The 26,635-nt window shown below is 38.6% G+C and overlaps 1 protein-coding gene across 7 annotated transcripts in view; it reads right to left on the bottom strand.

Moving 5' to 3' along the window:
• Macrod2 (mono-ADP ribosylhydrolase 2) overlaps positions 1–26,635 on the bottom strand; it is a 2,017,257-nt gene that overhangs the window by 89,691 nt on the left and 1,900,931 nt on the right. For 4 of the 7 annotated variants that reach the window (XM_039106853.2, XM_039106857.2, XM_039106855.2 and 1 more), the window contains one exon: positions 5,442–5,522. In XM_039106853.2, the coding sequence (XP_038962781.1) occupies positions 5,442–5,522 (81 nt within the window). The remainder of the gene's footprint in view (positions 1–5,441; positions 5,523–26,635) is intronic. The other 3 variants (XM_039106858.2, XM_039106854.2, XM_039106856.2) reach the window with 1 other exon arrangement.

Genomic DNA, 26,635 nt, shown 5'->3' with positions numbered 1-26,635 from the left:
ATTTTAGAGATGCTTTAGGTTCAAAGCAAATTTAAAAGAAGGTATAGAACTATGCCATATGCTCACCACTCCTGATGGAAGCCTCCTTGCCTCCCCAAGGGTCTGCGTTCCCAGCCTGAGTGCTTTATTTGCTAACTGGTTTCAACACAGTACTTTCTCACACTGGGTGCTACATGTTTAACCAGGTGGGTTTCATGCATGGTAACAGATGCCACCACAATGTCATTGAGGGTATTTTAAGTGTCCTTGCGTTTCTCTGTCTTCTTCTTAGTCACTGTTGCTCCCACCTCCAGCACCCCTAAACCTCTGCAGCTCCTAGAAACAACTAATCTTACAGTCAGCGGCTTCTGCCTGATTGTTGTATGACCCAACCCATATGACCAACAATCTTTCCTGATTGCCCGCTTTCATTAAATAATATGCAGTTAAGCATCCTCTCTCTTTTCTTATGTTTTGATCACTCATTCTTTTAGTGTTGAATAACTTTTGTTTCTTTTATTCTAATACTTCATATCACGTCTTTATTTCATCTTTGCTCCTGCTGGAGTTTATGTCAGTGACAGGATTGAAGCTGAGATTCAGTTCATGTTCCCCCTCCCCGTCAGATATCCAAGTAGTTGTCTTAAGGTCACTTACTGAGCCATCTGTCTTTGAAGTGCCAGCCTGCATGTGTACTTGGTCCTACTTCTAGAATCGTTGGTCTGTTTTATTGATCCGCCTGTCATCTCCCGTAGCAGGACTACACTGTTAATCACATTCTAAAAACATTCTACGTTATTCTTGGTCTATTTGTTCCATCCTCACTGACCATATTGTATCTGTGAATTCCCTGCTGTATTTCCAATAGGTTTTGATTTGTGTTGTGGCTTTCCTTGCCTCGCCTCACCCTCTGACACATTAAGACCCATCACTGTTATATTTAATGAAGGACACAAATTTTTATTGGTATAAAGTGAACTCTTCTTTGAGATTTTTGGCTAGATAGGTTTCAAATCCATTTTCCCGTTCTTGTTGTATGCTCATTTCCCAAACGTACCTTTCCTTTTCCTGACTCTATCCTTTTAAGCCTTAACAATTTTATTAAACTTAGCTAAATCATTTCGATCCTTAGACTTGATAAAATAGCCTAGTTATATGTAGGTACCTGCATGCCTACTTGTTTATTTTTTGGTCCCCTCGTTTGATACAGTATGCATTCATTACAATGTTACTTACATTTATTATTATATAAACTATTGAATTTACTTTAGTGTTCAGAATGAGCTTGGGGAAAAAATCAAGAAAGTAAGATGCCTTCTTTTAATTCTGTGGTGACTTCATTCTATTTGTGACTATTGAACAATTTGGTTTGTGTATGTATTTTGAGATAGAGGCTTGTTCTGTTGCCTAGTCTAGCACTGAACTTGTAATCTTCAGGTCTCAGTCTCCTCAGTAAAAGGGCTACAGGTCTGTACCACCACAGCTAATACCATCACAATTAGTATGGATTTTCAAGAATATTCTTAAAGGTAATTTATATTCTTAGAAACGTTGCATAGAATTTTTAATTTGGGTGTTACCCCTGTATATGTTAGCCTTATGTGCCAATCTTGGGCACTCTTCCGTAATCTTTGTATGGTAGTCCACCATTTATATAATTCATGGTGGTCAGTGCTTATAATGCCAACATTGGAAGGCTGGGAGAGGATTGCCAGAGGCTAGTTTAGGCTACATTGTGTGTTCTAGAATCACCTAAGCTATGAGTACCACATGACCAAAAGGCAAACTAAACAATTAATTCCTCTGTCTCCCTTCTTTCTTTCTCTCGTCTTCATTTAATCATTTTTTTAAAATTGCAGCAAATGCATAGAAAAGCAAAGAGAACAACAACAACCTCAAAAAACCAAAGATATATATATATATATTATATATATATGTTATATATATATATCTCAAGGTAACAACGAAAGCACACATAAAAGCTACATATTCTTATAACTATCCAGTTTAGAAGCCCTGATATGTTCCCTCCAGGCCAACTCTACCCTTATCACTGAAGCTCAATCAACATCATCAAATCCTTTAGCTTCTTTTATCTAAGCCTGGGCAACTGCCCTTGATATATGCTCAACTGACCTCAATGTGCAGAGGTGCCGTCCTCCCATGACTCTGACCAGAAACTCCACATACTTTGGCATTTATGATTTTCAATTCTGTGTCCACTATGCAAGAAGCCCATTGAAACCTCTGCTGAATCCTTTCCCTCGGGGTCAAGGCCTGGAAATCCTCCAGGCAGTCATCCGACACAGGGCTCACTTCCTTTTCTGACTTTCAGGGGCCACTGAAACTTACTCCTTAGCACCTTTACCCTCCATGACATCAGGAAAAAAAACTAACAGAGGGAGACACTACTCCTGTCTTCCAAGAGACTAAACAAGGCTTATATTTAATTTACCTTCCTTTTATTTTTTTCGTATATCTCTGAACTTTCTACCTGGAATCAGTCCCTGTGGAACACCTGGGGTTCAACAGAACCTCTTTTTAATCCCCTGTAAAATAGTCTTAATTAGTGCATATTTTTGAAATATGCTTTTCCTATAGGGTTTTCCAGTTCCTTGCCGACTATTATTTGCTTTTATTTTCTATGCATTTCCACTGTGTCTCCTGGAAACTCATCTATTGTCAGAGTGTTTACTTGATGACTACTTTTAAGACGTTTCTACTTTTTAGATGGTCTTTTCACCTTTGGAACTCAGCAGTTTTGTTGCGATTGGACTCACTCTAGATTTAGTTCTATTTATTCTGCTTGAAGCACATACCATTTGAAGACATTTGACCATTTCAGCAGTTTCACTGTGATGGGCCTAGTTGTGGATTTACTTTCATTTGTTCTGCTTGGAGTTCAAAACTTTTGATGAAATTTGGCCCACAATATCTTTTATCAATATGCAAAGTTGCTCACGTAATTCATTCAGATAATGGTGCTGATGAATTTGTACTCCAATTCATGGTACACTTTGGCACAAGTATTAAATAATTTCCCCATACTTTAGTGTTTGTGATCTTATTTTCTCTTCACTATTTTTTAATTTGGATAGATTTCTCATATATAACCTGTGGTTCACAAACTATCTTTCACATACCTAATATACTGTTAGACCATGAATGTGTTCATTGAGTTAATTTGAATTAGCACATGTTTTGCTTCTGGCTTGCTTTTACTTACTTATCTTTGTTTTTAATAACCATTCTCGGCTAAAAAAATCCAATCTTGCTTTTATTACTTTATGAGTGTAAAGTGTCAGCATCTTTTTAAAAAATGTTTTCTTTATTTTTTATTTTATGTATTCTGGTGTTTTGCTTGCACACATAAAATGTCCTGCACAGGGTGTATGCCCTGCACAGTTTATCTGACACCATGTGACACCATGTCTGATCCCTTGGAACTAAAGTTAAAAACAGTGTGAGCTACCATATGGATGCTGGGAATATGGACCCAGGTCCTCTGAAAGAGCAGCCAGTTCTTTTAACCACTTAGCCCTCTTTCCAGCCTTCAGTGTCATTGTTGTATAGTTTGTTCTTATCAGCAATGTGTTGAATCTTGTAGGCTGACTTCCCTCATTTCTGTGTCTTGGCTGTCTTGCTTCCTTGTATCTGTTTGGTTGAGGGTTTTCTATTTTTATTTTTCCCATGCATATATTAGATATTGTATCTCAGTAATTGTGTATAAGAGTTGTTTGATGTGGATAAGGCCCCTTCTTTGCTCTTGTTGCTACTCCACGTGTGTTTTTCTCAGATGCTTGGGAGACCTGGAAGTTGGGCTGGTATTAATTTACTTTGGGGATGGAGGTAATTTGAATGAGCAGCAGCTTCAGACAGCAGCTTCCTAGTTGGCTCACTGTCCTAGTTGGCTCACTGTCCTGCTAGTGGATATATTGCTGGGCTTTCTACTCACAACCCTTGAAGAGGCTGTAAGAGTCCCTCTGTCTTTTTAGCAACATGACTTCAGATCTTTTTTTTTTTTTTTTTTTTTTTTTTTTTTTTTTTTTTTGCTGGAACAGTAAATTACCTAAGAAAAGGCAGTTTTAACTTTGGCCTCACTATCCAGAGAGTCACCTTCTCCTGGGCCTAGCTGGATAAATTTTTATTGTCCTGTTAACTCTTTGACACTTTAAACAGCTTCTTTCTTATACTTATAGGTGTATGTATACATATGAACTCTACGTCTGTCAATCTGCCTGCCTGCCTGTCTGACTGTCTGTCTATCTATCTATCTATCTATCTATCTATCTATCTATCTATCTATCTATCGAATGTGTTTATATTATATATGTAGCTCACATGTAATAACAACAGGATTACATGAAACATAACCAACTGATAGAGTGTATGTATTTTTTTTGCTGTTTGTTTAGGTTGGCAAGTTGAAACTAATGAGAGAAATGACCCAAGTTATTTTTACTTCAATTTGTAGGAGTAGAAATAATCTTTGTCACTTTTAAACACTGTATACCTTTGAAGTTAAAAAGATAATTGGTTATACTAGTTTGATGCTAATTCACAAAACAACTATTTTAACACTTTTCATTTGTTTAACTTGGACTTCCCCATGCAGAACCTTCCCACTGTGCCTTCCTCAGTCTGAATTTTGTTTCCCTTTCTGCACTTAGATTGTATGATCTAAACAACTATAAATAAGCCTTTGGTTCAGTTCTACAAAGCCAGGCCTTGACGGCATTTTTCCTAAATCTTTGTTTTCCCAAAGAACTACTCCTTGACAATAGCTTCATGAGGTACAGAAATGGGAAGCTAAACAGCTCCGCTCTGGTTTTTCCTGGAAGTTGGGCTGGGAGCAGACTAAGGCCAGTATGAGTCTGGTGATATTGCCTGTACTGATTTCGTCTCTCTTGTATACTTCACAAGCCATTCTTAGCTACCAATCTTCAGAAATTACACGAGGCTACGGAGGTGTCTATTCTTATTTGCGTTTTCATTACCTTTGCACATAAATATAATGCATACTCCTTCATTCTGGGCATAGACACTGGCTTGCCTTCGGAAAACATTTTTTCTGTCTATTATGTTTCTACAGATTGTTTTGTTTCTGTAGGCTCTGTTTACTCTTCTTGGTGTTCCAAGGCTATGGATATGGATTTAGTCTCCTGGGCTTATTCTCCATATGTCTCATATTTATTCTCATTTTTATTTTGTATTCATTTCAATGGCTCCAAAACTATTGTTTATAGAATCCAGGCAGGTAACAATAAGCAATGTAGATGACACTGGTCAGGTTCAAAAATAATGAGTGACACAGATTGAGGACAGCAACAATATTGCACCAAGATGCCACTGTAAGAAAATAGCATCAGAATTCTACGCTGCTAGACTAATCCACACCTGACTTTTAATAGTGAATACTCCTTAGCAGGGAAAAAACTTAAAAGAGAAGTCACACAACTTACCATTGGGAAGTTCTTGGTCGCACACAGAATGATTGGTCACCTCACTCTCTTTTGTGGTATTGTCATCCTTTGCAGAATCTGCTAACACACAAACAAACACCACCTTTAATCATTTTCAAGTGGGAAAGGGAGCTTCTTCTATTGCTAACCGAGTGAATTTTTTATATTTAAGACAATACACTTTATTATTTCAGAATGTAACGATTAAAGCACAAATATTTCCACCATCAAAGACTAGTTTCTTAAAGTGCTGCCTAAGAAAGTGGAATGAAGCTTCAAAAGGAGAGAAAATGGAGGTCTCTGTCCTGCAGAGAAGAAAACATAAAGCAGGCTTCCTGTCCCGTGAAAACCTCAGAAATATTGGCATGAAAGGAGGGCGAACTAGAGAGGATTAAAGGAATACCTAATTTAATGTTTTCAACGGGCCCAGTATTCTAGTTGCACACATAGTGAATTCCACATTCCCCCAAAAGTCGGATATTGAATCTTGGAAATCTAATCACAAGCAAGGTCCTCCCAAGGTCCCAAAACAGTTTACAAGGACAAGAAGGGGTGTAGAGCTTCTGTTCTGTATGAAGTGATTCTCACCCTCAAATGCCCTTTGAAATATTCAATCAGTACATGTCTACTTAAAAAAATATTGTGTATTCAATTTTATGTGTGTGTGTGTTTGTGTGTGTGTGTGTGTGTGTGTGTGTGTATGTGTGTGTGTGTACATACAGCAAGAACACTCTGCCATACATGTAGACATAAATCGACAACTTGTGCTAATTGTTTCTCTCCTTCTGCTATGTAGGTCTCGGGAAGCAAACTCAGGTCATCAGTCTTGGTGCGAGGCCCCTTTTGCAGGAACGTCTTCTTGACAGCCCCTAGGCGCCCAGTTTTAATCTTACGGTATATATTATAGAACAACTAACATGGCTCACAAGATTCTGTCATAAAGAACTCCTGCAAATCAAGAAGGATGGATGTTGCGCCCTCGCTGGAGGATCTTGAACAAAGGCATTGCTCACGTATCAATAGCTGAGCAGCCATAGAGAAATAGGCCTTCCACTCATTTTACAAGTGTTTATTGAAGGCTAACTACATGGCGGATACTGTTCTACCTCTATGGACCCAACAGGGAATAGATATTTGCCTTCCTGAAGCTTGTAGTCTAGTGTGCCTTTCTTACATAGCCCAAAGGGACAAAATTCAAGATCCCTACATATCCCTAGCTGATCTTGTCAACATATAGCTGGGAAGAAAACCAAAGCCATCAAACCTCACATAATTCCTATGAATTGCTTCTTCTCTGGGTTTGTGCCTTTTGACTGAGTTTTAAGGCTTCGACAGAGGAAAGTCAGACAGAAACTAAAATAAAATTTTGTTTATTTGTTTGCTTCCCTTCCTGTCTCCCTGTCTTCCATATACCCCTGCTTCTCAAAACTGGAGGACAGCTTCAAACATCAGTTTCGGTCATTATGAGAAGTGTGTTTCTTCAGCCTGCCACCAGCAACATTTGACAGACAAGTAAGAAACCCGGGCAGTTTCCATATGATTCTGATTTAATAACCAATGAATCAAGTATATACCGGAGTGTGCAGCTTTAATTCACTGCAAATAATCAGCCCTCCAACCCCCAGGGCAAGTGCTTAATCCTCGGCAATGCTTCTCAGTTCTTTCCGAGCCTGACAATAAGTTTAAAAGTCAGAAATTGGAAGCAAAATTGAACACAGACACATTTCCTGAAACTGTTATCTCTTGCATGTCAAAACCGGCAAAACCAACTCCCATTAAAATATGTTTTTTAATGTTAGTGCTAATACTGGAAAGAAGATTGAAGAGAAGGCCTTCAAATGCCTTTTTCCACATTAATGTTGAGAATAAAAACTGGTTAAAAATTTTTGTGTTAGCGTAAGAAAGTGTTTTAGTTTTCTAGTTTATAGGAAATATTATAACAAGCAATTTCATACAATTTTCATTTCTTTCATCATTAACAGTATCCTAGATTCATGTATATTTGAAGTATGTTAATTTATACAGAACAGTAACCACATATTATACCAAATATTACCCTCAAATGTCTATTAGTTTGTCTATTTGCTTGTTGGTGGTTTTTAGTTCAGTTTGTTCTATGGAACCCTAGCTGGGCTGGAACCTGTAGTCCCCCTGCCTCTTCCTTCTGAAGACTAAGATTACAGGGTTACCTCCATACCCAGCTATGTCTTTTAGTTGATTAGATTATGTGTTTTGAGCTCATAAGATTATAATAGAATGATTTATATAAAGTAGGCAGAAAGCATTTGAAAACTTAGTTATGACACTCTAACCTGTTTGTATAACCCTGACCTGTCTACTGCGCATACCTGTGTTTGAGTGTGTTCTATTTCTCACGTTATTTACCACATTTAATAGTGAATGAGTCACAATTATGAAAGTTTGAGGACAAAGTGAAGGTTAGGATTGACACGAGTCTGACCTAGGGAATCCAGCATTTTTCTAGACCTGCATTGTGAGATGTTCATAGACCTCTACAACTGTGCACCGCTGGATGCTTTTGGTGCTATGGTCCTTGTAAAACAAGTGCAGTGGCTAACTGAAGGCCATTTTCAGCTAGCACATCTATGTCCTTAACGCCCATAGCAGTCCTTAGTCTCCTTGGTGTGCTCATGGTGGTTGGGTGGGGGAAGCTACAACAGGAAACCATTTTTCATTGTTTTTTTCTAGCAGGACCCCTCCCTCTGCTGTCCAACATGGGTCAGTCAACAGCTTTCACTGAGGACTTTATAAGCCAGGTGTGGTGCGTAAGGCCAGAAAAGCTGGCACTCTGGAACCGGGAAAAGAGGAAGTGGCTATGGGGTGAGTTCCAGGCCAGCCTTGATTGAACAGTGATGCTGCGGCCCAAAGCCAAAGTAACAATTTTTAAAAGCGATGCTAAGAATGAGTTTATTTCTACTTTTTGTTTTGTTTTGTTTTGAAACAGGCTTTTCCTTTGTAGTTTAGATAGGTCTGAACTGTCAAGTCTCCTGCCTCAGCCTCCTTGGTGCTAGGACCATAAGCCTGAGTTACTATAAAAAGCTACAGTTTATCTTCTTCTAAGTCAGGGGTTAGCAAATTACAGCCTACGGGCCAGGACACAGCATCACGTATTTTGGTATGACCTTGTGCTGTGGATGACTTTTAAGGTTGAAAACAAGACAATGATATATTATGATACTTTAAAAAAGTATGTAAATTTTTAATTTCAATGACCCTAAGTAAATCTGTATTGAGACACAGCCATACTTCTTTGTTTATACATTGTATAAAGTAAAATAAAATGTATTTTATTATACTTTTGACTTCTTTAGGGAGTTGACTTAAAATTACTGAAGCAACCTCTGAGTTTACAAGCTCTACACAGTCTTACATAATCTATAGAGTATATCTTAGTGGCACCATGATACAACCAATTATTAATTTCAAAGTTATTTAAATCTACCAGTAAACATAGCACATTATAAATTCTAAGGCATATTCTGATGTTAGGTATGAAATATGTGAAAGAAAATAGAACTTAGATATGTTATTTGAATATATCTGTGTATAGACACAAATGAACATTTTATGTGATAATAAAAATTTCATATTACTATGACCAATTATTAAGTATACTCTGTCTCAGATGTAAAACTTATAAAGCAGTCTCTGTGCCCACAACAGCAGTCACAAATACCCAGGGAGCTACGGAAGACTGTTTTTACAGAAGTCAATCTACTAAAACACTGCTTGAATTTCCAGCTCATAAACTAGCTACACGGGGGTGGATCCTATGTATTTTAAATCATGGGCCCTATTATATGATAGTTAAGAATTTTCAGTGATAGTGCAACTTCTCTGCTTGGGTGGACAATGGAAGACACATTTAAAACATCTATTTATTTTATGTATATGAGTATGTCATCTTCATGCACATCAGAAGAGGGCATCAGATTCCATTACAGATGGTTGTGGGCTACCATGTGGTTGCTGGGAATTGAACTTGGGACCTCTGGAAAGAGCCAGTGTTCTTAACCACTGAGCCATCTCTCCAGCCCCATGGAATACACATTTTAATATGTATATGAAATTATCCTTTGTAGGGAGAGGAAGAACATATATCTAGTTGTTGTGGTCTTAATGTTGTATCCCCACCCCAAACTCATATGATAAAATTCTAACCTATATAGAGAAGACATGATGGAAAGGCATGGCTAGGGGAGTTGGCCGTGGTGATAGATTAGGGGCCTTTACCAAAGAGGACCGAGAGACAAAGCTCACCTCCCTCCCATGGGAGGACATAGCACGAAGGGTCTATTTGTGAGTGGAAGGTGGAGAACAGCAGTCAGGGATTCAGCCAATTCCTTGGTCTTGGACTTTGCAAACTCCAGAATTACAAGAAATGCATCAGTTTGGTTTAGAAGCTCTTTTATTTATGACCATCTGTGATACCCATCTAAACAGGCTAGGAAGCATTGCGTATGGTAAGGAAAGGATTGATTAGCCTTCTGCAAGTTCCACAAATCAGCTTAGAAAATGGGCCGAGCTCTTCTACATTGAAGTTGCATTTTTTTCCTAATTCTAAAAAAATTATCACTCAGGAATGTTAAAAATGTAAAATAGGTTATCACCCAATTCTCAGATTCAGTCATTTTTTTCTAATAGCAGAAACTGGAATTAAATTTATATAGAGATTCTGACTTTCAAAATCTGTAAGGTCAATGTCATATTTAAGAGTTTTTTCAAATGCAAATATTAAATCAAATATTCAAACACATAGATGTGCTTTTAAGATTAATAAGAATTTTAAAAAGTACTTTCATAAGTTTTTTTCAAAATCTCATTTAGAAACTTGAAAAAGATTTAAAAGAATATTTAAAATTGATTAAAGTGAAATGAGAAATTCCATAAAGCAGGGGAATCTCAGAAATAGTCATTTAATAATATTGCACACTTCTATGAGGAATAAACTTGGGTGGGTTAAAGCTGTGATGACAAATGATAAATTTTATACTTTTAAAGTTTCCTAAAATTATCTGAACTATAAATCCATGTAAACACTTGCTTTTAACATGAGATTGTTTCAGTACAAATATTCTTATCCTGGAGATCCCTGGATCTACTCTAGGGACCATGGATACTCACAAAATGATACACTAAAAACATTTATGTGTTCATATGTTCATCTGTTTTCAAAGGAGAGAGTTTCTAAGGCATTCTCATAGGGATGTATGTCCCCAGAGGATTAAAAACATAGCTACAAACATTCATATACTAGTGTTCTTGATGCTGTGGCTTTCTAAAAGATTTTCAGGACTATATTTTTAAAAGACATTTAAGAAACTGAGATGTATTTACCAATTGGAGGTAGGGGTGGAAAAAAGTAACAGAACCAAAACCAAAATGTTTTATGCCAAGGCATCATACTAAATGCTATTTTTGGCATCATTAAAAAAATTGGCCACAGAGATGGATCACAGCTAAGAATGTAAATGGCTTAGGAAACATATTAAAAAGCCCATCTGTATTATAGTGACAACCGCTAATAACAATTCACGATATGCAATTGTCCCTTGGTACCTGCACATTTTCCTTCCCAGAACTTCAGTATAAGACAACAGATGATTAACTGTCTCTGAAGACACTCCCAAGGCAGAAGTCTACAAACCGCATCTAGCAAGAGTAGGAGCCCTGAACTATCATTAAACTGATGACAGGCTATCATTTTGGTGTAGAATCTTTAATACGTTTTTACAAAATAAATGTTGGACATCAGAAAGGTATAAATCTCTACCCTGAACTAGAGCTTGATGCAAAAAGTAGCACAGAAACAAATCAGCCGGATTTGTTTTTATTTTTGTTTTTGTTTTTGATTCTTATAAATTGGGTTGACTTGACCAAGTCAAACATTTAGCCTCGCCAGCTCTCTGGGATTTTCGTTTGTTATGTGAAGCAATTAAGAAGAAGATAATTTGCCCTCCATTTGACCAGGGTGTTTGTCCATAGTGAACTAGAGTCTATTGGCTTTTTGTGTTCTCCATGGATGCATAAACAGTTATTTATGTATGAAGAAGGACGTTCATAACCATCCATTCCTCCAGCAGTTGGCTATGGATGAGCTGACAGTGGCTTGTCCCAGTGAAGCTGGATACACAAGAATGAACTATATTTACCTGAAACATATCCTCAAACAGGACATGGCTCTAGGTATCAGGAGGTCCAAATGAGCTATGGCTGATCATTTGTCTTCATTATGCTCTCATTAACTCCCATTAAAAGGTGGCCAATAATTCCTAGAGATTTGGAATTCAGGCTATAATAGCCTTTAAAGAATGTTCGAAAACTACTGTCATATACAGCTAATTCAGTTCCTATTCGACAATACATTCTAAATACCAGGGAACTTATTTAAAATAGTTTGAGCATGCCTTTATTGGAACAGAAATCATTCTGTAGGTTGTTATTGAAAATTTAAGCATGTTAGAAAATCAATCACTTTGATGGATAAATACTAACAGAAGACTCTGGACTTAGAACTATAACTTTTATAACTATAGAAACCTATTCACCTTACAAAATACCAGTTTCTGCACACAGAAATGGAGAGTATTTCATAATCTTTTGAAGTTACTTTACAATGCTATTCTGTGCATTTAATCAATACATATTGGTTAGACAATACCTCTCTGCTACCATTCTAGTGCTGCTTTTATCTATCTTCTTTACTAATAAAATAAGGGTTAATAGTAGCATGTATTGTAGCATGGCACCAGGGCCACAGTCTCCTTCCTTAGCTGAGCATCTGGACTAAGAACTATCACAACGCAGAACAGAACAGCTGGATACGAAGTTGAGATGGACCATGATGGAAAAGAAATGCTTAATTACCCTTTCCATCAAGTTAATTTTTCCCCTTTGGCAATGTAAACAAAGGAAAATCTGCTCTTATTTTTGGTTGCCTGTGAGTTGGTTGCTTCAGTATCCTTGACCTCCTTTTTCTGACCTTAACTTTCTCCATCTTGCAAGGTGTCACACTGCAGGCCTTCTTGACATTACTCAAAAGCAAATCTGGCTCAGTCTCAGGCATGAGACATAGCTAAGGCTCTCAGTGTGTATAGAGTTGGGATTCTGAGAGGTAGCATATTGACATAAAGAGTCTATTGTACAACATGGCACATATAGCTAACAATAGCATGTTATTTACTATTGCTCTTTGGTTATCCTCATAGACACCACACCCCAATACCAAACTCAACAGATATTGTGTGTGTGTGTGTGTGTGTGTGTGTATATATACATACATACATATATATATATATGTATATATATATTCTTGAAAATACTTAATCATCTCTAGATTTCTTGCAGCACCTAATAAAATATAAATGCTACAGAAATCATTGTTATAAGGACTAGGAAGAATGCTATGCGAGATGAGTTTTCATGTCTTTCACACTTTGCATTGTTTTCTTTCTAAGACCTTGATGCTGAGTTAGTTGAATATGCAATATTCACAGACGAGGTAACCAACTATTTTTAAAATCACTAAAGGAGTAGATCTTAAAAGTATTTATTTACAAAGGTATCTTGGGTGCTATAGATGTGATTTTTCTTGACATAATTGTGCTACAAATCAATGTATGCTACAGCTCAGATTGAGAATGTCCTCCAAAGGCCCTTGTGGAGTATGCAAAGACTTGGTCTTGACATTATTGATAAATACTGAAACCTTATAGGGAGGGAAGTTTCAGGTCATTTGGAGTGTACTTCCTGAAGGGAACTCTGAGACCCTGACAGTTTCCTTCCTCACTTTTCAAGCCGGGGAATAATCTTCCTCTACCACACATATTCCAGAAATGATGGATTGCTTCACCCCAGATTCAAAAGCAATGATGCTACTGACCAGGGACTGAAACTACTTGTACCACTGAAAACAAAAACAAAGCAAAAAGCACATTGTAAGTTAAATTGCATAAAATTGGTTTTCCAGTTATGAAAAAGTTCATCTACAAATGTGAGACAAGAGAAGTGATTTATTTATACTTCAATGTAATTTTTTTTCAGATACTAAAAGGCTATTGTGATTGGACCAAGATGACCCTATTCCTAGAAGAATGACGAGGACTATCTTTGAGCAGCAGGATATTTCTCAGTTGTCTTGTTACAATGACAGTTCATAAAATCTGTGTCCACAATCAGAAACACATTAACTCAGGTCTCCTGATGCTTCAGTCAGAGACTTAAAAGGCAAGTGGAGAGGCTATTCATAATGAGAGAGTTTCTAGAATTTTCAAAAACTAACTCATAATCTACCCTGTTGGATCCTAACTCATTTCTCCAAAATGATGTAAAGTGACGTTTGGAGACTGCAATAAAAATTGAGGATCTTTGGGAGAATTATTAATCTTATGTGAAGTTCAAAGAGTTGGGTGTCTTTTTTTTTTTTTTTTTTTTGGTTCTTTTTTTTCAGAGCTGGGGACCGAACCCAGGGCCTTGAGCTTCCTAGGTAAGCGCTCTACCACTGAGCTAAATCCCCAGCCCCAAGTAAGGCGGTTCCCCACTGTCCACTGATGGTTGTGCATGGTTCCTCTTTTTTTTTTTTTTTCGGAGCTGGGGACCGAACCCAGGGCCTTGCTCTTCCTAGGTAAGCGCTCTACCATTGAGCTAAATCCCCAGCCCCGGGTGTCTTTTTTTGTCCATAAATTTGTTCCTCATATTGGGATGGGCCCACAAAACCCATCTAACAAATAAGCAAAGAATAGAGACTAATTGATCCATGGGATTCCATTTCTTTTGTGCTTGCTGTTTTTCTCTTTTGATTTTTTTATTTTCTAAAATTTTCAATCACATGGTTTACTTTGGAGTGATGAAGCATATGAGCACCATTGTTTTACTTATGTCTCTATTATTGTATGTTCAAACTCAATCCAATTCTTGACTATTGGTATATAATCTTAGTAGGAGAATGGTAACAGCAAAGATCTAAAGTCAATCTGCTTCTCTTCCTCATGATCCTTTCTACTTCTGAGATCTCTCTGGAGCTAGTGTCCATAGAATAGAGCCAGGCCTGTCTACCTAAGCCTTATGGAAGACCGAGTCTACATACTTTGATCCTGCTGGTCTACTCTCAGGTTTGCTCCAGACAGTTCTAAAAGATGAACTTTCTGAGACTGATTGGGAATGCTACCGTGCATAGAGCAGAAGAGCCAAGCATTAAATGCTTGTTGTTGCCCACAAAGGAACCAGAGGTTAAGATGTAATAATATCACTTCCTTGTGAATATCCTTCTGAAACTATCCCACATCTTTCTCAAAGGAACACTGCCTCAGATCCCCTTAGCAGTACCTTGCGTGCTAATACAGTCCATTGGGAAATTTTTCTTCTCTGTTTCATTTCTTTATGCCTCATTTATGCTTCTGGTACCACTGTCAAGTATACAATATACATCTTAAGATTCAATTTTGTGGGAACCCAAACCAAAACAGCCAAGATAAACACTAATATTTCTCCTAAGACTTAGTGTCAAAACTGAATTCTCATCTATTTTTCCTGATTGAACGGTTCTATTATACCATAGTGAGTTTAATTTGGTAACACAGAGAATAATGCCTTCCACCTAATCATGGAAAAATGGGGGAGAAGTTGCCATATGGTGTTCCATATGACCCTGACAACTAGGCTGCAGATAGTGATGAAAGATAGGTTCTGGAAAAATGTCTATAGTTTGAACCACATCCTTTAAGGTCTCATGACTTGAAAGAGTCCCATGACAGGGGAGGAATAATCTTAGATTATTAGGCATTGACTAGCCTCTGAATGGATGATTGACAGATAAGTTACATAATCTCTTGGGGGAATTGTTTCACAAGCTCCTGCCTTAGGGATGAAGCAAGGCAAAGGGATAATGATATAGCATATTCACACCCCCAATTCTCTGATCAACATTATGCATCACTCTTATATAACTTAAATATTTGAATCTTGTAGATACATTATTTAATTTTATATTTAATATTTAAGTATGCATATATAGGCACTTGAAGCTACTCTAAGGTGCTTTTTACAAATATTATTTTTTTTTTTTTTGGAGCTGGGTACCGAACCCAGGGCCTTGCGCTTCCTAGGCAAGCGCTCTACCACTGAGCTAAATCCCCAACCCCACAAATATTATTTTTAAAAGTTTGGCATTCTTTTAGATCCATCTTTTAAAACTCTACTTTCATACTTATTTCACTGTTGGGAGCAATACCCTTGAAACTCTCCATTATTGATGTTAATATTATGGTTAGCATTAAGTATGACTGGGTTCATGGAAAATCCCCAGCTAGCTGCAGAAGACTAATACAAATCTGGTGGTCAGGATGAATAATGATATGATAAAGTTCTGACCTTGTTGAGAAATACATCTGACGTCAAGATACCCAATGTGATGCCCTGTAATCTTTCTGAAAAACCAACATCCTGTTGACATCAGCTGACCACACAAATACTGTGTCCTTGGCCTGCATAAATGTTTCCCACTTGCCCCCTCTCTCTGTTGCTCCTGTTATGGTATAAATTCAGCCTTGGGAAAAAGTAAAATTGTCGCCTTGATCAGACTCTCATCTTGGTGTCGTCCTTTGTGTCTCTTGTCTCCCATTCTCTTCCAGGTACCTCTGCACCCTCGTTAACATTTCACAATATACAACATTCTGGAAATTTGTATCAGACCCAAACTGACAGAAAATTAGAGGGTAGAGCAGGCTGGTCATATAGAATAAAACATTCACGAAATTTTATTTTCAAATATGAGTCTGATTATAGCAAACAGTCACGCGATACTTAGTGTTATAGGAACTGGGTATAAAGAGGCATTTGAATGATGAGGATAATATTTTACAAGTGAACTGAGAAAACTGGAGGTTGGAGATATATTTCAGTGGTAGAATTCCTTCCCTCTAAAATGCCATGACTTGGGATCAGTACCTATTGATAGAAAAAAGGAATACTATAAAATGTTATTTTACAAGGAACTTGAGAAATATACTAACGATTGACTTTAAAATGTGTTATTTTCTTCTTTTAAAATAACCTCATTTGAATTTTCTGATAATGTAGAGTAAACTCTAGCATGATTTTTAGAAGTTATGGTCAGTTTTCCTAATCCAGTGGCTGACTGTGATACTTTGCTTTGTCATTCATAGAACTACCATCTTGAATAACACATATTCACTGCTTGCAGTGCTGGATTCAGGGGCAGGGTAGAAGAGGAAATATGGAGAGTGATAGCTAAACTAAAGACCTTGGGAAAGTCAACTAGAAGTCTACTACTGGAGATACACTCTAAAATGTATACATATGTAAGAAGGGTTTTAGTGAAGACACCCTATAATAAGAGACAATACCCCTCCTAGACACCATAAACGATCAAATAAAAAGCCAGTGCCAGGAGTGGATTACCTCTTTTAGGAGTTGTTAGTTGGTTCCCATAGAACTCCCAAACATTGTAGCCCATTGCTGTTGATCTTGTTTATCCTCTAGATTGAACTTGATGGTAAATCCCTATTGCTGAAGAGAGCACTTATCTTAGTCATAGGTTGTGGAGAAACTGAACTGATACTGACCTGGAGTCTTAACTCTTATTGGCTAGCTTTAATAGTAATGGGGGGGGGTACTATATATGCTATCAGAGGGAAAATGTAATCATCAGTCTTACCCATCTGTGAATCCTATGAGCCACGAGGGCTGGCCTGAGAAAACATATCCATTGGTCCAATAGCGACCTGGATGTTTTCGTAGTAAACAACATTTTCTGACCATTAAATACTCTTCCATAATATGGCACCGTTGTTGGTCAAAGAATCTGTGGTCATAGAGGTATTAGGCCCTAGGGCCTATTACTCTGCTAATAGAAAATATTAAAGTCCTAATGTCTTATACCCCTACATAATTGCATCTCTTAGCCCTAGTCAATTAACTTCTTTTTTTCAGTAGATGGCAATGAACACAGAAATCAATGTGAAGAGAATGAGAGACAGCTGAGTGCCTGTCTCTAAATCAGAGGTAAACATCTTTATAGTATTCCCTTGCCCAAGGCTCAAGACTAAATATACAAGAGGAGGCAGAAAGACCCAGAGGTGGTAATTGACTACAAATACAGTGTTTTATAGAAACAACAGGGTAGTTCCAGATATGACCTCACAGTATGGTGAGGCATGTACAAAAATTGTACAAAATCAAGTGAATACAATCTAAGAATGGGATAGTAGGGAGGTAGTCACACAGCCCCTTTCCTAGCTAAGGAGCTATTGGCAATCGATGAGTGCCAGAGAAGGAAGAGTCATATTTCTCAGGAATGTAGGGCATGAAAGACTACCCATGGACCTAGTCCTACACCCACTCTGGCTAATATGTTTGGCTCAGGGAGTGGCCCTATTAGGAGGTGTGGCCTTGTTGGAGTAGGTCTGACCTTGTTGGAAGAAGTAAGTCACTGTCAGGGTAGGCTTTGACACCTCCTTTCTAGCTGCCTGGAAGATAGTCTTTTCCTGGCTGTAGTTGGATCAAGATACAGAATCTTTGATTCCAATAGCCCCATGCCTACCTGGATGCTGCCATACTTCCCACCATAAAATTGCAAGCCAGCCCCAATTAAATGTCCTTTATAGGAGTTGCCTTTTTGATGGTATCTTTTCACAGCAATGGAAACCCTAAGTAAGGCAGAACTTGGTACCAGGGTATTGCTGTGATAGGCCTGATCATGTTTTTGTTTGGAGGAAAGTGAATTTGGAAAGCAGTAGAATGCTTTGAGTAGGGATTAGTGGACCATCCCAGTAGGAATATGTAAGACATTGGTACTGAGGATGATTTAACCTGTACGGACCCAGCCCAAGAGATTTCAGTGGAGAAGAATTTTAGTATGTGGCCTAAAGACTATTCTTGTGACTTGATCTTGCCTTTGTCTGAAGAGTCTATCTGAAGCTATGGTAAAGAAATTTATATTAATTGCATAGACAAGGAAGTATCAAAAAATCCCAGCATAGACTTTATCCTCTGGTTTATTCTTGTGAAGTGCATTTTGATCAAATGCTTTCTAGCAAGCTTAGAAAGAAAAAAAACCCAAAAGGTGTGATTCAAAGAGTAAAGGGGCACCAGGAAGTGCAATGGAGCTAAAATCCTGTGTTCGAGGAGATAAACAGAAGAGAGTGGTGGCTTCGGCAAGATCTAACCCACCTAAGCTTGTTGTTTATGTGTTTACAGTTGAAGAATGAATAGTTATATTACTCTGACATGGTTATTGCTTTCATTTGGAAAGGAGATATGATTGTGTGTCAAATTGACATGAGATGACACAAGTTATTGATCTGGATCTTGAGGCACAGTAACCATGAAAAGCTTAGGTTTAGGCATGGTGGTATATGCCTTTAATCCCAGCATTCAGGAGACTGTGGCATGCAGATCTGTGAGTTCAAGATCAATCTACAGAGCAAGTTCCAGAACTGCCAAGGTTTAGCAGTGAAGGAGCTGGAAAACAGATGACAATATAATAGACCCAGGGGGCCATGTTCCAGTTGCAACAAGAAGCAGAACTCAGCAGTTTCACCATCTGGCTCTGGCTTTAGAGTCAGGAATAGAAGGGATTACTGGGACAATTGATGCTAGTTAGCTGGAGCTCAGAAATTAATGTTGATAATAAGACAAAACATCAACCAACAGATTGGGAAAAGATCTTTACCAATCCTACATCTGATAGAAGACTAATATCCAAAATACACAAGAACTCAAGAAGATAGACTCCAAAGAGCCAAATAACCCTATTAAAAATGGGGTAGAGAGCTAAACAAAACATTCTCAGCTGAGGAATACCGAATGGCCAAGAAGCACCTAAAGAAGTGTCCAATATCCTTAGTCATCAGGGAAAAGCAAATCAAAACAACCCTGAGATTCCACCTCACACCAGTCAGAATGGTTAAGATCAAAAATTCAGGTGACAACAGATGCTGGTAAGGATGTGGACAAAGAGGAACATTCCTCCATTGTTGATGGAATTGCAAGTTGGTACAACCACTCTGGAAATCAGTTGGTGGTTGTTGGGGGAGCAGTAATGGGGCGTGGATAGGGAGGGGAACAGTCATTTAGAAGGGGAAGGGGAGGAGTTAGGGGGCTGATGGACAGAAAACCAGGAAAGGGAATAACATTTGAAATGTAAATAAGAAATACACAATTTAATAAAAATGGAAGAAAAAAATTGTCATAGTACTACCCAAGGACCCAGCTATACCACTCCTGGGCATATACCCATATATCCAACATGTAACAAGTGTACATGCTCCACTCTCTTCATAGCAGCCTTATTTATAATAGCTAGAAGACAGAAAGAACCCTAATGTCCTTCAACAAAGGAATGGATACAGAAAATATGGTACATTTACACAATGGAGTACTATTAAGTTATTAAAAACAATGACTTCATGAAATTCTTAGGCAAATGGATGGAACTAGAAAATATCCTCCTGAGTGAGGTAACCCAATCACAAAAGAACACACATGGTATGCACTTACTGATGAGTGGATATTAGCCTAAAGGCTCGGAATACCCAAGATACAATCCCCAGACCACATGAAGCTCAAGAAAAAGAAAGACAAAAGTTTGGATGCTTAAGTTCTTCTTAGAAGGGAGAACAAAATATTCACAAGAGGAAGCACAGAGACAAATTGTGGAGCAGAGACTGAAAGAAAGGTCATCCAGAGATGACCCCTCCTGGAGATCCATCCCATATACTGTCACCAAACACAGACAATATTGGGGATGGCAAGAAGTGCATGCTGATAGGAGCCTGATATAGCTGTCTCCTGAGAGGATCTGTCAGAGCCTGACAAATACAGAGGCAAGTGCTCACAGCCAACAATTGAACTGAGAACGATGTCCCCAATGGAGGAATTAGAAAAAGGACTGAAGGAGCTGAAAGGATTTCCAACACCATAGGAAGAACAAATATATCATCTTACCAGACCCTTCCCAGAGCTTCCTGAGACTAAACCACCAACCACAGATTACACATGGAGGGACCCATGGCTCCAGCCACATTTGTAGCAGTGGATGGCCTTATTATTCATCAATGAGAGGAGAGGCCCTTGGTCCTGTGAAGGCTCAATGCCCCTGTGTAAGGGAAAGCCAGGGCGTGGAGATGGGAGGGAGTGGGTGGGTGTGTGGGTGAACAAATACTCTCATAGAGGCACGGGTGGGGGGGATAGGGTGACTCCAGAGGGGAAATTGGGAAAGGGGATAACATTTAAAATGTAAGTAAAGAAAATATTCAATAAAAAAGAAAAGAGCTGCACCATTGAGGTGAAATCTTCTGGGAAGTGTTTTCTGAGAGCACAACAAAATATATGTTTCAGAGATAGCCAAGGTTCTACCTTGAGCTGCAGCTGGACTTGGTAATGTATAAGGATGATGCAGATGGTACTGGTTTTGAAGGCATGAAAAGGTAATGGAGATCAGCTGATACTTAGAACTGTGAGATACTAGGGCAAGCTACTGGCAAAGGTGCAGTCTCAGTAGCAGTTGATGGCCCAGGACTGAAGGTGTCATGAAAAGAAGTTGAGGCTGGGCACCAGGATGGGAACCTATGAGAGGGTGTTGGTGAAGCCTAATTGCAAGGAAAGATTCCAGCAAATTTGAGATACCAGTACTGTGGCATGATCACCAAGAACAGCAGCATCAGTGGAGTGGAGTCAACCAGAGACTACAGTGCTACAGAGGGCAGAGCTGGTGAAATGACCCAATGCTTTTTGAGGAGCCCAGAAGATCATGTATGGATTCCAGACATTGGAACAAGAAGCTGTAAGTTGAAATTTCCTTGGATACCCCAAGATGTTAGAGATATCAGAGCCATGGGATACCTACTGAGAAAAGCTTCTAACAGGGACTAGAACTAGCCCAAGAGTACAATGTTTGCTGTTGCTGAATGCCAGATGAGCCAACAGCAGTCAAAAAGGATGAAAGGAGTTGGAGATCTGAAGAGAACTTTGTCATTGGACATGGAGTCTTGGAATTTGACAAGCTGGTGTTTGGTCTTGTTTAGGTCCAGCATTTGCTAACTATGACATTTTGGAAGGGTATTATAGATCCTGTGCGATGATATATTAGAGGTTTGTGATCTGCTTTTTGATTTTGATCTTATAGGGGATTATTGTTAAGAGACTGCGTGAATCTCAGAAGAGACTCTGAACACTAGACTTTTAAATATTGATGAGCCTGTTAAATATTAATGGATTTTTAAAGTTGTACTAAACTTTGAATTAGGCTATTGCTAGGTGTGGCCCCCATAGACACATGTGTTTGAACAAGCCAATAGGGTCAGAGAGGGGGAATGTGGTGGTTTGAATATGCTTGGCCCAGGGAATGGAACTATGAGGAGGTGTGGCCTTGTTGGAGTAAGTACGGCATTGTTGGAGGAAGCATTTCATTGTTGGTGTGGGCTTTGAGACCCTCTTCTAGCTGCCTGGAAGACAGTCTTCTCCTGAGTGCCTTTGTATCAAGATGGAGAACTTTAGGTTTCTCCATCTCCAGTTCTGCCTTGGTGCTGCTATGCTTCCCACCATGATAATAATGGATTGAACCTCTCAACCTGTAAGCCAGCCCTAATTAAATATTGTCTTTTATAAAAGTTGCATTTTTCATGGTGTTTCTTCACAGCAATGGAAACCTTAACTAAGACACCCAAGGATATAAAGACACCACTAAGTGAACTCATTAGGTATTTATTTTTTTTTAAAAAACAGAACAAATAAAATTTAGAGAGAAAAAATGGTGGGATAGGAAATGAGGATGGATTTGATCAAAACACATTTGATTGTGTATGAAATTCTCAAGCAACAAAAATGGAGGGAAATATATAGACTTGCCTACTGCACTGGGTCAAGGAATCCTGCAATCATGTCGATATATTAAGACGGTGGGAAAAGATAACCCACAGAGTAAAATAGCGATGCTCATATCTTAGTGGTAATCAACAGCTCTTTAATGGGATTTAAGGCCTGCTCAAATGGAGGAAAATCATGCCTGATACCAGACATTTGGCCAACCACCCAGAGCTAGCAAGAGCATGGATCTTAGAGGAGAATCTATTATCATTTCACTAAACAGAATTATTCCTAAAAGCATTCTAAATACTGGTTCTTATACTCCCAGATAAGTGTAGCTCTCAGCCCTCATTAAAGCAATGTCTCTTTGTTACAAAAGGAAACCATTTTGGAAAACCACAATGGTCAAAATAGAGAGAATGGACTATGGAGTTACCAGCCCTAACTGATACATTGGCAACATATCTCTTGCAACTAAGGCTCAGGGAACATTATGGAAGAGGAGACAGGAAATTTGTAAGAGCCAAAGGCCCAAGATAGATGAAATTGTATCACCTAAACATAGCAGGGAAACTTTACCCATGATACCTCAGCAATATGGCTGATCAATAAGACCTGAACGAATTTAACATCAATAGGCATGCTGACATGGAAAGTGGAAATCTCACAAGGCTCCATCCATAGGCAAAGAACTCTAGGCAACCAAGGAATTCAGGGTGCCAGGGATGAGGCCACCCTAATTGATTATCAGATATAAGTACCCAGTCCCCCAAATCACACACTAACACAAATAATGCTAGAGGACTAAGCGGGTCAGATTTATAAATGTAACAATAACAACAAAAGCAAAGAGGCTGTGGCTCCTAGAGGGAGCAAGCAGGATACATGGAAGTGCTTTGAGAGAGCAAATGGAAGAGGGGAAAGGATGTATTTATTTTATTTTAAAAAGGTGTGAGGAAAAACAAGGTTTGAAGAGTTACTTGCAAGAAGAGGAATAAATCATTTCTTGTTAAATGTGAGGTGAGCATTTCAATATTTTAAAGAGTTGCAGTAGCACACTAAGTTGTATTGGCAGAACATTAGTACCATTTTTTAACTGATAGATATACCTAGACATTTCTCTAAAAGATAATGTCGCCTTATGAACCATCAGTATCCAGTGTTCTAAAACTGATGGGAAATATGAGAGGTCTATCCTAAGTCTTCCATGAAAAGACTGAATAATCCTCAAACACATTGTGATCACTTAATTTATTATTTTTTCTCTGCTCAAGCACTATTGTAAACAGAACCAAGAAAACGTTTAGGGTTGTATGTTATATCTCATTGTCAAAGTGACGTCATGGGCTTTGGGCTAACTGTCCATCCATGAAGTTGATGGCTACTGTAGTGGGGGTGGGGGATGGGATGCAGATGCTAAATCTACATTTCCCAACGTTTTTACCTCGTCTTTCTCTTAGTTTTCATGGCAATTATTTCTTCCTTGAAGAGTTTTAAAGTGAAAATCTCATAGAAAGATTCCCCTGGAGTCGACTGGGGTAATAAAAGAAATACATTGCTTGGGACTCACCCAAAGTTGAGGACATTGAAGAGATGCAGCCAGGTGGAGAGGAAGAAGGAGGGACCAACTACAACTAGACAGAGTATAAGGTGTGGGAAACTGTAGCTTAGTCAACAATTGTCTCTAAGAAACTAAAAAAATACACTTTGGCTTATAGAACAGCCCATGCAAAGGTAAGAGAGATGGCTTGAAGATAGGGTACATAAGTACGATTAGAGAGCTTTCCTGGGCATACTGAACTCTTTTTATACAAATGGTATCTAATGACAGAGAATGTTTGCTTTCTATTGTCTTGACCCAAATACCTTTGTCTGGTGTTCTCAGTTCTCCACAGTCACAGCACTTTTCTCAGCAACTGATGATTGACTGGATGATGGGTCTGTCATTTAGGTCAAGAAAGTTTGTCCACTGTACCTATTGTCCATGGTATCTAAAATAGGTCTTTGGTGTCCTACTTTCATCGGCTTGTAAGTGTTCTTCTCGCAGATGGAATAGCTTCTGTGTGCACCTTTTTGATTCTAGCTCATGGCTCTCTTTTTCTAGTTACATTAGAGTTAACCTCAGGCCAGCCATCCTCCACAGTACCTCTTGGTAAGGTTCAGTATGTTCCATTCCCAGCACTTAGCATGCTGTGGCTGGTCTGACCTAGTTCATGTCCTAGCTGTGTGCTCTCCAACTAAGGACACTCTTGTGCCACAGTTTATTTCCCTTATTTTAAACTGGCCTAATAATTGTAGTTAGATGAGAGCCGAGGATGAAATTATTGAAGCACGCAACTTTTTTAGACTGGAAACTGGTTTCCAATGAGGGCTATGTAATTACTAGCTGATGATAGTGTTGCTGTTTGGCATTTCTCACATTTCTCCTCTATTTTTCCATCTAGACTGTAAAGTCCTTGAAGGTCAAGAACTGTACTTTTTAATTACATTACATCGTACTAACAGTCAAGGCCAAATAAAAATCTGTTGGTTGGTGGCTTAACAAATTTTAATTGGTAGCTTTCTATAGCCAGATTGTACACTAATCACTAAGGTTCAATTGAGAGCCAACACAAATACTATCTTTCTCCTCATAAAACTTACATAAATTACTGTGATGGTGGGGGTTAGAGGCATAGCTATATAGTGACTGCTTAAGACACACAGGGTCCTGAGTTTGATTCTCACTGATGCAAATTGGTCATTCTACAACCCCAAACCACAAAAACGGGATAAGGATGTGGCTCAGTTGGTATTGGTAGAGTGCTTGCTTAGCATGCTAGAAGACCTGGATTCCATGCCTAAAACTACACAAACTATGTGTGGTGCCACATATCTCTAAGGTAAAGGCAGAAGGGTCAGAAATTCAAGATCATCCAGAACTGCATATCAAGTTCAAGACCAGCCTGGGCTATATGAGTCGCTATTTCATAAAGAAAAATGCAAGTCAACAAACAAAAAATGAACTAAACTAATACATAAGACCTAGAAACTCACAGTTATAGTTGGGGAAGGTTGTTAAAGAACAAGATAGCCCCAAAGGAGCAGTGAGTTATAAAGTGATGCAGGGCTCACATGTAGGTTTAGTGGAAATGGGATGAATGTAAAATATGCCAGCGAAGGCTCTGGTCCAAATGAGCAGAATGAGTTGAGAGGAGAGGAGAGCACAGAGCTGGTAAGTGTCTCAATGTCATTTAACACCTTACAGGGAATGGTCATCATGGTGGGCAAGCATTCTACTTGGACTGGGTTGTGCACACCCCCCTCGTTTAATAATGCATCGGGCATCTCATTTCCTTTTCCTATACAAGGATGTAACACACACACACACACACATACACACACACACACACACACACAGAGAGAGAGAGAGAGAGAGAGAGAGAGAGAGAGAGAGAGAGAGAGAGAGAGAGAACATTCCTGACCAATGTACCCAGCATCCCACAGGCTTCCACCTGCTAGGAATATATTGCTGTCTCAACAACACCATAAATTTCATTGCCCCTAGAAACAATTAAATTTAGACAGTTACTATTCAAATATACTCCAAATGTATTCAGATATGAAAAACAGAAGGACCAGTCTGGTTTAGGGTTAAGTGGTTTGGGATGAAGTGGTTTAGAGTGCATACATTGTAAGGCAAACTGTGTCATTTGGACTTTTAGGGAGTGCCCCACATTCACCATCTTATAACTGTGCATAATAGCATACATATGATTAAAATCAGGTGTAGAAATGCATATAGCTGAAATAATAATATGATGTAATCTATCAACCAAAATAGAAAACCATCAAAAAATCCATGCCTTTTTAGAACTCAGCCACTTCCTCTGCTAGACTCCATAAAGAAAGCCCAGGTGGTAACCAGAGTTTTTGACTTCTATCTCATTCACATGGCCTACTGTTTCCTTGCAATGCATCCCTTTCTGATCTGCGCTATTTGATTTACTTTGTTTGTTTTATTTGTTTGTTTGTTTTTGAGGCAGGGTTTCTCTGAATAGCCCCGACTGTACTGGAACTTATTCTGTAGACCAGGCTGGAAGTCACAGAGATCCACCTGCCTCTGCTGCCCAAGTACTGGGATTAAAGGGATGTACCATCACCACCCAGCTTGATTTACTTTTTAATAAAAAAAAATCTCCTTGCTATATTTGCAAATCTGTGTTAAGTCCTAATTTTCAATTCTTTGGTTAATGTGCTTCACAGCTGGAAACACCTGGCCTAGAAACTGGCACCATTTTAATAGTTGGCTCTCACATTTTCTTCAAGGGAAGGATGAGGATATTAAAGGAATTCGAGGAGTGTGCTAT

Source organism: Rattus norvegicus, chromosome 3 (genome assembly GCF_036323735.1).
Source record: "Rattus norvegicus strain BN/NHsdMcwi chromosome 3, GRCr8, whole genome shotgun sequence".
Classification (NCBI taxonomy): domain Eukaryota; kingdom Metazoa; phylum Chordata; class Mammalia; order Rodentia; family Muridae; genus Rattus; species Rattus norvegicus.
The sequence above is the reverse complement of the archived record's forward strand: the minus strand, read 5'-3'. Positions and strand labels throughout refer to the sequence as shown.